The sequence below is a fragment of the Strongylocentrotus purpuratus genome, unplaced genomic scaffold (assembly GCF_000002235.5).
Source record: "Strongylocentrotus purpuratus isolate Spur 01 unplaced genomic scaffold, Spur_5.0 spur5_scaffold_10, whole genome shotgun sequence".
Lineage (NCBI taxonomy): Eukaryota > Metazoa > Echinodermata > Echinoidea > Camarodonta > Strongylocentrotidae > Strongylocentrotus > Strongylocentrotus purpuratus.
The window spans coordinates 18,175,832-18,188,107 of NW_022145595.1; the positions used below are offsets into that span (position 1 = coordinate 18,175,832).

Consider the following 12,276-nt stretch of genomic DNA (forward strand, 5'->3'; position numbering starts at 1 on the left):
AATATTCAGTGATCATCGTCGCGGTTGAAATCGAGTCTAAAGTTATGAAATTGTAAATAATAAACTCTTTATGTTGTATAGCTCCCTCTCAAGGTCAAGACATTAAATTAGTTTTTAAAACAATGTTTCTTGACTAAAATCGACCGATTAGCTATTCCCGTTTGGAAATTATATATCACAACTACATATTCTGAGATTTTCATGGTCGCAGCTACCATCGTAGGGCCGTAGACGCTAATTGAAATGTATATCAACATTTACCGGGAGCACCGGTAAATTTTTATATTCAATTTTTCTCGAAAGCAGAAGTGTTTTAGGGGCTAAATTTTCTACTGCTTATATTACATCCACAGAGGTATCCAAATACATCAAAATTGTAAAGAATCACTATCCACCCATTTCTAAAATTTCCCAAAACTTTGTATTACCTTCAATGTTATAACATTGAAAAGATGTTCTTAATTGAACCATCTTCAATAGGTTCTTTAAGAGCCATATTACAAACGTTACTCGGAAGAACTCTTTTGGGTTCTAAAAATGAGACAAGATGAGGAACCCAACCCGTTTTTGTTGTTGACCATTTTTGTTTAAAGAGTGGAAACACTTCAGTCTATGCTAAATGATGAAAATAATGCCAGATCATTCATCCTGTTCAAAATAAAAATAAAAAAGTCACTGGTTATCTTTCTGAAATGTCTGTACACTTACACATCATTCTATAGGAAAATTCATATTTCTTTCAGGGGAAGATTTTGGGAAGGTTCATATGAAAAACTCCTTCACACTGTATCTTCCGCTATAGGAGTTACTAATGCAACTGTGTTTGTTGCCATGGCAGCACGATATGGTGATAGTGACGTAATTCATGTTCAAACGAATGAACGCAGGGTTCTTGATGCGTATGTCCGACTAGCCGAGGATGGACAAAACTTCACAAGGATTGACTTTGATCAGGCTTCTCGATGGTCATATTCAGGTATTAGAAGAAAAAAAGAAACAATTTCCCTCCCGTTTATGAATCATAACACGTCTATAAACAAAACTGTTTTTGTTTACGTCATGCGGTAAGAATTGTATGGATTATATTATTTACCCCCCCCCCCCCCCCGAAGTTTTACCTTCTTCTCCTATCAATAAGATGCTGAGAAAGCAGTTTATTATCTGTATTAGGAAGGCGACCAGGAGACCTAAGTCAGTTCAACAATCGAAAGACTTAAATACATTTTCGAGTAACCTGGTATTGAGGAATATCCCACCGCTGGAAATTATGATGTAGTTTCGATGCAAGAAACTCCGAGCTTTATAATCACTGTTTTTGACATATATTTTTTTATTTTGATACCAATCGTTTGATGTTTACAACAGGTACATATGTATTTTAAATAATTGAGTTCTTATGCATACATCATTTTGCTTCTGTTCGCTTTAATAGGGGTCTCGGTAACTGGTCGCAACATTACCTCAGATGGAATCATTGTAGTTTTCAACGGAGGGGTAGGACTGACGTTGAAAGCATCAGAGGGAGCCATGAGCATTCTTCTTGTAGCTCCAGACTCCTTCAGAGGTCAGACGCAAGGCCTGATGGGAACGTGGAACGGTAATACCAGCGACGATTTCCTCACTCCTCAGGGATCTTTGCTCTCACCTAATTTGACTACTGAGCAGTTGCACAACCAGTTCGGTCTACTATGTAAGATCATATTTTGTGCTTCCAATATTTTTCTCTCACTTTATATCAATTTTGTCTACAATTATATTTCCTTCATTTTGACTTCGAAGTGCTATTGACAATACTCATCATTCACCTAAACAATCAAAATATGAGGGAATTCAAGATAAAGTTAAATCCTGGTCATAGTATTACATTTTCAAATGTTACACATTCGGAAAAACTTGATTATTTAGTATAGATTTATTGGTGTCTATTATATAATGTTTTAGAATCATCAAACTTACAAGAAATCCACTCAATCTTGCTGACATCACATGCATTGCGCACCTCAATGGGTTTTTAGGACTACACACACTTGTCACATTGACTGTTTGCTCGAGAAAAAAAGTCAGCCATTTCTGGTCATTTTACGATTGAGGGCATCTAATTAGCAGTCCCGTTTTAGTATGGACTCTTAATACTACATGTATGCTTTTCTCCCAAACTATCCTTTAAACAAGAATATAACAGACCACAAATTATGTTATCACCTTTTAAAGAACCTAGCCTCAATACTGATGGAGTCACCCTACAAAAAAAATACATAAATAAATAAATATACCTCGAGGATGCAAGACCAACCCCTCCCAAAATATTACAGGAATCTTTTATCCTGCATAGCGTCCTTGTTTCTCATCTTGAATACGTATAGCTGTCGCAGAGGAATAAATGTCCGCATTGTTGGTCACTCTCTTTTGCATCAATACAGGGGAAATCGATGCAGTAGAATCGTTGTTCTATTACGAACCGGGCAAGGACCACGAATCTCATACCGACCGCACTTACACTCCTGTCTTTGAGCCTGTCGCCAACCCTTCTGTCAACCAAAGCCTAGTGGTAGAGGTGTGCGGTACGAACCCGTTCTGTATCTTCGACTACCAGACAACGGGATCGCAGAGTTTTGCCCAGAATTCCGTGAAGTCCCTCGTGCAGTATCAGCAGGCAGTCGACAACAGAGTATCGTTCGGTATATTTAAAATTACATTCCACATACTAAGAATCTTGCTCTACGATTGGTCAAAAGTAAATCACCTGATGAAAGATAGTTTGCCTTTCACTGATGGGAGAAGAAAAGTTCGTTATACTGTGTAGATAGTAGTGCTATCTACACGGTGCAACGCACTTTCACTGAAGATATAATTACTATCTACACAGTGCAACGCACTTTAATTGTATACGTTGCGTATTACTCTCCTCTTTAAGTGCATTTGGTGTTAGTACGCAAACATTGGTCACGCGCATGGGTGTCGATACTGATAACTGATACCTATTCATCAGGGGGGGATGATCTATTCATTCATCCCCCCCCCCTGATGAATAGGTATTACGTAAGGATCGACACCCATGGTCACGCGCGAACTATATGGTCACACCACCATACTGCATGCACTATCGTACACCGTTTGCTAGCTGTTAATTGATGAATTGTTCTAAAATGACGGAAGAAGTTAAAAGTTTCCGATGTGGAATATAAAGCAAATAATCACCTTTTGGTTTCAGGCGATGGCAAACTATCACTATCACAGGCGATCTGAATGTATACGCTATCTTTCCTCAGCTTCGCTTCGGAGAGATAGCTACATCCACATCGCCTCGGAAGTGATAGTTTGTTCCATCACCTTCACCAACGGTAATTATTTGCTTAATATCATACCGCTTGCTCATAAAATCTCGTTCTATTACGCCAATCACATTCATCCGTCGGCATAAAATATCAACAGAACACGTCAGAGCCTCTAGCACAGACGCAACTCCATGACGCAAGGTTATGACAACCTAGCGCAAGATTGCGTCTCTGTTATGCCGCGCGATGCGCATGAGGCGTTATGTCCATTTCGTTATTACCTGCGCTAACTAAGTCTTTGAAAGTAAATAGGAATTCACCAGTAGTTCAAGGCAGAGTTAGAACTATTCATTTCGCATTCCCTTTGGTTATGATTTCACTTTCACATAGCATATCACGGACTGTTCGGTCACTGACGCTTTCTTCCGTGAGCAAACTAACATCTCGTATGCAACGGGATTTAAATATATACCGCCATTCAAAACACACTCGCTCGGCAAACCACTTGATACGGGTTTGATTCCTTATGTGCATCTCGTATTATCTGTATTTGTTCGCTGTTTTCTATGTCATAGATCATTCTGTTTGAAGGAATCTATTCGCGCATAGGAAAAACGCCGCGTATTGCTGGCTGCACAGAAAGCGTTAATTCCCTAGGGTCAGTTATAAATAAATGCACATGACAGACCGAGACGCATTGTTTTTCACCCAGTGTTTGATTCAGTGTTGCGGAGCCCTAGTTTTGACATTTTCCATATGCCTAGTGACAATTTTATACCTGTTTTTTCTTTGTTAATATTTTGTTTTAATTATCATATCTTCAGTGAGTTGCCCAACTCTTCCCGCCCCTGCTAATGGAAGTGCCATCGTGACGACCTACATGGCAGGGGGCGTGGCTAGATTCGTGTGCGATGCCGGCTTCGACATGAGTCACGTGGTCAACTTAACCTGCCAATCAGATGGTACATGGAGTGATGGCGATATCCCGACCTGCATCAGTGAGGCATCTGGACAGACAATGTCAATGACCATGCCCTTGTTTGAGACTTCTCCGCAGTTGATTACAAACAGAAAGAAGGACCCTACATCAGGGACGCCACTTGGGCCAGGTAAGAATTTAGTCAGGTCGATGTTAAAAGGGCCATAACCATCTTGTTCAGATGTTAGATTTCAGGTATTCGATTCTGGCTTCTACATTAATAAATATTTGTATTTTCCTTATCCATTTTTTAAGACGAAATACCATGAACTCTGTCATATGCTTTATCTTTACAAATAAAATACAAATATCCGTACTTCTTAAGTTCTTCTTGCTTAATCGCACCTAGTTTATCCATGTATTAAGTGTTTAAGTCAAGAATTAAATAAATCATTTCCTCTTTCCCTACAGTTCTTTCGACGCCCGCGGTCATCGGAATATCTGTGGGATCAGTCATTCTGATCGTTGTGATCGTGCTTATCGTCAGTGTGATCTGCGGACCAAAGAAACGTCCGCCGTCGAGCGGGTATGTTAGATATCTCGTTGGCGCCAAACACACATAGAAAAGCACGGCCATCATGGTAGCAAAGACCTTCATAAAAATCAACTGAAGACAATTTCTATACTCTATTGTACTTCCAATAAAAACCATATTGGGATTACGTTGATATTGTCTGAAGTTGATTTTTTTTTCACAAGTCTTTGCCATATTGTTCGTGTTATAGATATGGGTTTTCACATGTAACTCGTTTCTTGTATAGGGTTTCGCTAGTGTGCTCCGACATTTGTCTGGGCGACAATCGCTCCTAAATTCATTTCCTTAAAAGTATGGGGTAGATATAAGGATTGCAATAGGTTCGTTTGGTTTAGGTTTAGGATTAACGTTAAGTTTAGGTATAGTGTTGGGTTCAGTGTCGAGGCTAGAAATTCTTAGGAAATTACCGCAAATGATACAAATGATCAATCGGACTTCATCACATAACTATTTTCAGTATCCCGTTTGTTCGTGTACTTCATCATCATTATAATGATTACTTTCTTTTTCCCTCTTCAAACTTCTTGTCGCTTTTTTGTTTTCTTGTATTAGGAAGGTAAGCTCTTCAACAGACCAGGCTGGAGATCATGAAAATCCTACTTATGACCAGTAAGTCCTCTAAAACATATACCTGTGTAATTGTCACGCAGTTACATTGTGAATGAAACTGTTGGAAGCAACTTAAAAAGGTTTATTAATAATGATATTTATTTCATGATAATACTTATAGTAATGATAGAAATGAAAATAATAATAATAATAATAATAATAATAACAAGAAAATTGATAATATTAATGATAAAAATGATAATAATAATAATAATAATAATAATAATAATAATATTAATAATAACAATAATAATAGGAATTTATTCCTTGAAACGCAAAAGCCAGGGTAATTATGCTGCATTATTGGAGATCGCTTAGAGCGCTTAGAGTCTTCTGATAAAGTAAGTGTTAGGCGCTATATAAGCAAGGATAGTTATTGTTAATAATAATAATAATAATTATAATAATGATTTAAATGATAATCAAAGCGGTAAATAACAACAATAGTATTGATAATAACAGTAATATAGAAATATAATCATAATTGAGCGATCCACCTTTATGGAAAAATCACAGTGTTGCCACACTATATTCACAATATGGGCATTATGTGTTCACGTCGTTGTCACAGTGTGAAGTTTAAGACCATGTGGTTTACCACATATTATTCACATAAACTGACATATTTAACACAGAGTGACACACATTTTACACAGTGTGGTATATTTTAATTATATTTTTGATCAATGATATCCTGTTCGGTGATTGGTCAAAATAGCATCATGTGACCAAACATAACATTGCTATGATGTAACCGTGACGTCATCCATGGTAAAGTGCAAATTATATCCCGCATACTAAGAATCTTGCAATCTGATTGGTCTAAACGAGGTCACATGATCAAATATAGATAAGTACAATCTACCTGAGATAGTACTTTTGTAAATTAATGTTTTGCAGCTACCCCACTTGCACACCCTTGCCCATTGAATACGCATAGCAAAGTAGGTTACGCTAAATGTCAAAGTAAATGTCAATGTCAAATGAGCGCGCATCGACTGTATTACATGTATGCATGTTGCGCTTTGTAAAATCTAGCTGAAGCTAAACTGTCTGCAGAATCAGTTCTTATTGTTATGTAAAATTCACTTTAAATAGACCTTATTGTCGATGAGGGATATAAAACAAATATTAACCTCCTTTACTCGGACAATGGATACAAATTATCATTGCCTCAGTGATCTCGGGGCTACCATCATTCCTCGCTGATGATAGTAGCCCCGAGATCACCTCGGCGATAATAGTTGGCACCATTACCCTCGTAGTCGATTAATATTTGCTTACTATACCATGGCACTATAACATGGATGACGTCATATATATGCGATCGATTAAGATCAATGTGCTATCGGTCACGGTCGCGGTACTGTCGTTCGTGCTGCTCTCACTGCTCTCACTGCACTCTTCACTACTTTAGTGACAGTTAACATAATTATTATTATTATTATTATTATTATTATTATTATTATTATTATTTGTACGAAGGTTGCTTGGAAAAATATAAAACAAATATATCATGCACTTCATGCATTTCAGACCACTAGTTAAAATTATGGATTCCTCGGCGACAAAAATGGCACTATTTTCTTCAGGGCTACGCCCCTCAGAAAATAGTGCTATTCCTGCCACCTCTATCCAGAATTTCAACTAGAGCCTCTCAGTGCATGGTATATGTGTTTACTATGTGAAAACTCTGTGCTCAAAGTATTGTCACAGTGTGGTGTTTGCTTTACCACATAATCGGTCATATTTAACACAGAGTGACACATATTTATAAGAGTGTGGTATACATTTACCTATGTGCAAACTATGCGATCACAGTATGTTCACAGTGAGGGGTTTCAGATCATGTGGTCTTCCACATAGTCGTACATATTTAACACGGTGCGCCACATATTAACCACAATGTGGTATGAATTACTGTGGTAGACTATGTGGTAATAATGTGTTTGGTCCCTGAGCGTGCTACCACATGGGTGCCACATGTGATTTTGGGACGTGTGGTAACGCTGTGGTGTACTATGTGATGCGTACCACAGTGTGGTAATGCTGTGGTATACTATGTGGTTGATGCCACAATGTGGGCTACATGAGATGTTAGGGACATGTGGTAATGCTGTGGTATACTATGTGGTTGATGCCACAATGTGGGCTACATGAGATGTTAGGGACATGTGGTAACGCTGTGGTGTACTATGTGGTGCGCACTACATAGTACACCACAGCGTTACCACATGTTCCAAAATCACATGTGGCCCTTATGTGGTAGCACGCTGTGGTACAACACTATATTTGACTATGTGGTACACAGTGTGGTTTATTATGTGGTAACACTGTGGTTGGGGCAGACCATTAGGGCAGACCCAGAGACAAGAAATAGTGGAGGTGGGTTGAAAAGAAAGCCAAAGAAACATAATTAATGTTGATGGCGTTTCTTTTTGTCTCTTTTTCTCTATAGTGCTGAGGCTTGGCAGTAAACTTCAATACAACGAGTTTATCGACGCATGAGGAGAGAGCTGCTGTTTCGAAATCTCTCCAAATGTATGCATGAGCGAATAACCAAATCGAAGCTTTTTCTGGGCTCTTTTACTTTTCATAATGTGTATTGTTTTTAAATCACAGAAATCGCTATTACTCAGACATAAACGGCTTAAATATATATTTTACAAAGTTTACTATTTTCCTTTATGTGTAGTTTCGTCCTTTTAAATTTTGCGATTAAAATCAAATGCAATTGTCATTTAGGAAATAGGTAGGACGGCGCAGTATTCATCAACATATTCCCAATGATACCATTATCTATAACCATTACACACGCAATAATTTAGAATTATGTTGTTGCAGTATCTTACTATTACTCTCAATAAACTACTTTTATGGAAAGTGGATTTGTTTACCTCTCTCTGTAGCTGTTATATTCTGGTTTTTCTCGCGCTGCTTGCATTCATCCTTCTGATATTAGTTTCATCTCTCATTTTCCAATCACGAGGTGGCAGTTGTACATCTTACAGTGGTTTCAACGGTTATTGAATACCACTTGGGAAATGAAAAACATTCAAAGGAAACAAAAAGAATGGATCACGTTAATAAAGAGTTCACTGGTACAAAGATTACTTTCGTAATTCTTGAATATAGACACAAACATTTCCTGTTGGTTGGGTTTGGTGGGTGGGTGAGAAAAGAAACAAAGAGGCAAACAGAATAACAAACGTTAAATAAACTTCAGTTTATTACAAGGCACAAAGGGAGAGGTCATAACATGAACGAAGATTTATAACAAAATAAGAATGGTTAAACAAATACACTAAATTGATGACAGGATTCCACACAATACTTTTTTGATTTTTTTTGTTATCTCTTTACCTCTACAGAGGGAATTTATTGTTCCATTTCAAAATACAAATATATTATTAACAAAACAAGTAAAATTAAACATATCAGTTACATACAAAATCAACATAATTTCTTAAAATGATAATTTTAACATTTCTAATACTTGTTTAACTTCATTATCGAAGTATCTTATATTTTCTTTGTATTTCAAATAACTTTTTAATGATGAAATAAAATTATTTGTTAACCTCTTTGGATTGGTTGGTACTTCCCCAAAGTTCCGCTTTACGTAGTCTTTGTATATTACCAGTTGAGAATAATTTATCAAAACATTATTTTATATCCAATCAACAATATTTTCATATCAATTTCAATTTCTGTTTTAAAGATGAAATATATCATTCTTTAGATAATTTTCCAGAAAACTCTTAATGTCTTGCAACGAAATATAAAATGTTCAATAGTTTCTTTTTCACGACAAATTCACATTCGTTAGACTGTACGATATCCATATAAAGAGATTGTCTTTAGAGGGTAATATCATATGAATTAATTTAAAATTGTATTGTTTGATATTATTGTCTCTTATCTTATTAAAGTCGAACTGAAATATGTCTTTCCAACAAATGTTTCTGGTAGGCCTAAAATAATTTGCCAGTAATGGAAACCAATTTTCTCTTTTTTACTTTCTAGCATTAAATCATAGTAACTTTTCGCTTTAGTACATTCAACGTTTATAACATCTAAAGTTGTCTCAATGTTCTTATTCAGATTTCGGGAATGCTTTTTTTAATTTTGCCATTTTGAATAAAAACAACAGATTTTTTACATCAAAACGGTTATTTAATAGAGAGTTATCTATCCATGTACCTTGATTTATAACATGTTTGATTAAAAAAATACTTCTTTTATGAATTACAATATTACTATTATTCCAAAGTATTTCATTGGGAATATCTTTTACTTCAAAATTATTTACATATCGAATTTCTGACCATATGAAAAGCAAATCCATTTATATCCATATAAAGCATTGGTATTTTTTTTTTTTTACATATCACACACAATACACGCGTATTACGATGAATACAATAACATTAAAACAAAATAATCGAATAGATTTTAATGCACACATCTAGAAATGCAATAGTTGTACTAAATCAATAAAAAAACAAAATGAAGTTTTTCTTTTAAGCCATACAATAATTTTGTTTTTAATTTTAAAACATTATCATGAACAAAATTTGAGATAATTAATTTGGTAACGTAATCAACAATGCTCATGGCGTTGTGTAAATTTTTACTCCGTATATAGATATTTGTTTCTTACAATTTTGAAAAATTAAAGTATTAGACTTACACGAGTAAGCAGTAGACTTGTCATAGCATTTATTTTGTAATTTGTTCTTGGCACGAATATACTTAACTGATTTTATTACAAGTAGTCTTGTTTTTCTTTTGAAGTAGTTTTAAGAAATATATATTTTTAAAACGTCTATAAGAGGTGACATGTCGCTCATCGGTTTGATAAATAAAAAGGTCATACAAGAGAAAGAGAGAGAGAGAGAGAGAGGAGAGAAATAAAATACATTATCAGATAATGAGAAAGGAAAATCTCTATAATTATCATCATCGTCATCATCATCGTTTTTTTTTTTCGTATCTTGTCTCACTTTTATCACGAAACCTCATAAAATGGATTAAAATCCTTTTGGGTTTAATCATCCATTACCAATGGCCGTCGGCAAAAAAAATATTTGTTTCGAATTCTTCATTGCTCACTCTCTTAGCCTTGCCCCATCCCGCTCCCCCCCCCCCCCCCCACCTCCTGTCACTCTCTCTCCCTTCTAATTTTACTCTGAGAAGTCGGTTGAATAAATGTAGTTAGAATTGTATGAGAACTTTATGTATCAATTTATCCGTTAAGTTATCTTGTCATGGGATAATAATACCTGTGAGAATTACCATTCACGATACATGTACACGGTATGTGTAAATGTACATTGTGCTTTCCACTTCAAATGCGCATTCTGTAAAAAGTCATCAATTCAGCTGGGATAATTCAAAATTAATTATCCATTGCATTGTGCGGCATGACAACATACGTCATATGTTAAATCATGAAAAAAGCGTTTTAATGGACATATTTATGGTGTGTAATTTGTTTGTTGAAATATAGGAATTTTTATGAGCCCTATATTCTGAGTAAAAAACTGTTTTATGATTCAGTGCGCCATACATGATTATGTGTGTCGAATCAAACTTTCAATTGTATACTAAACAGGTTTATTAATGTCATAGTACGATGAGACAATAAATGAGGCCCAGGAGACGTTTTTTAGCATCATTCTGGCTATTTATTCATAAACTGTTAATTCTCGGTGTTCACGCAAAACTGAAAACCTTGCAATTGGCAGAAAGAAAAAAAACACCTTAGTATATAATCAATTATATATGTTATCTTCGCAACAACATGATTATCTTGATGAACATAAAACAAAAACAATTATTATACAGAAATATTGTTATTCTCTTGATTAAATATCATATAAAGTATTTCAAAATTGATCTCCGATTCAAATCTGCCTAATCGTGATTCTCTCGTATACTCACTTAAATCAAATGTTATAACCATGTACTCGAATAAATGATCTAATTATATCAAAACATCAATCATCAAACAGTAATATAAGTCTAGTAATCGGAGCAATATACTACTACCAGACAAGCGAAAATATACCAATCGGTAGGTATGTATAATAGGCTGGAAGCCTTGAACAATGCTGATAAACTATAAGCCCAATCGTCCCACAAAGTCAGACTTTATATACTTTTAATGTAAACATGATTCACATATATTAATTAACATCTTGTAAATTCTGTAACACATGATACTAGTATAATACACATCGCAATATTATACTCAGTTAAGTTACACAACGTCTGTTACAAACTTCTAACAGACTGACGTCTAAACGTATCCAAGGTCAACAGCAAACAACACAAACTGAAATACAAAACTGGAAAAATTATTCTTTAAATCATCTTTGAAATCCCTCAAAACCTCTATATCCCTCAAAACATCTATATCGACAGAAAATGGTGCATAAACAATTTTACCACAAATTTCTCTAACATTTTGTTTATGAACAGCGCAATATAAGTAAATCAACTCCCTATAACCAAAACCTATGTTCAACATCATTAACATACATCTATATCCACCTCAAACAATGCATTATCACTCACTTTGATACATGATTAAATTTAATATATTTTTTTCTAGAAGCATAACATATACTCATAAAGACTGCTAAATAATTGTAGAAACACTTTCCACAAAGATAAACCGCGTGTCTCTCTAAAGCCCACATCAAACCAAACTAGATCTCACTACGTTTTTGACCCGTCCTAAAATCGTAAAACGGGTCGGGGTCTAGGTAGAATGTTGAAATAATGTCTATAAAACAAACCTAGTTCGTTCATAAACAGTCTTCAAAACGTCCATCTCGTCTGTACCTCTTCTACAGTCAATTCATATCAAG

General features: G+C 35.4%; 1 protein-coding gene across 1 annotated transcript in view; it reads left to right on the forward strand.

Moving 5' to 3' along the window:
• LOC579589 (sushi domain-containing protein 2) overlaps positions 1-8,741 on the forward strand; it is a 29,315-nt gene extending 20,574 nt beyond the window's left edge. The window contains exons 12-18 of the mRNA XM_030979671.1: positions 803-976; positions 1,433-1,690; positions 2,421-2,678; positions 4,100-4,384; positions 4,666-4,780; positions 5,342-5,398; positions 7,857-8,741. Coding sequence (XP_030835531.1) covers positions 803-976; positions 1,433-1,690; positions 2,421-2,678; positions 4,100-4,384; positions 4,666-4,780; positions 5,342-5,398; positions 7,857-7,875 — 1,166 coding nt within the window. The 3' untranslated portion in view covers positions 7,876-8,741. The remainder of the gene's footprint in view (positions 1-802; positions 977-1,432; positions 1,691-2,420; positions 2,679-4,099; positions 4,385-4,665; positions 4,781-5,341; positions 5,399-7,856) is intronic.
• Positions 8,742-12,276: the final 3,535 nt, after the last annotated feature.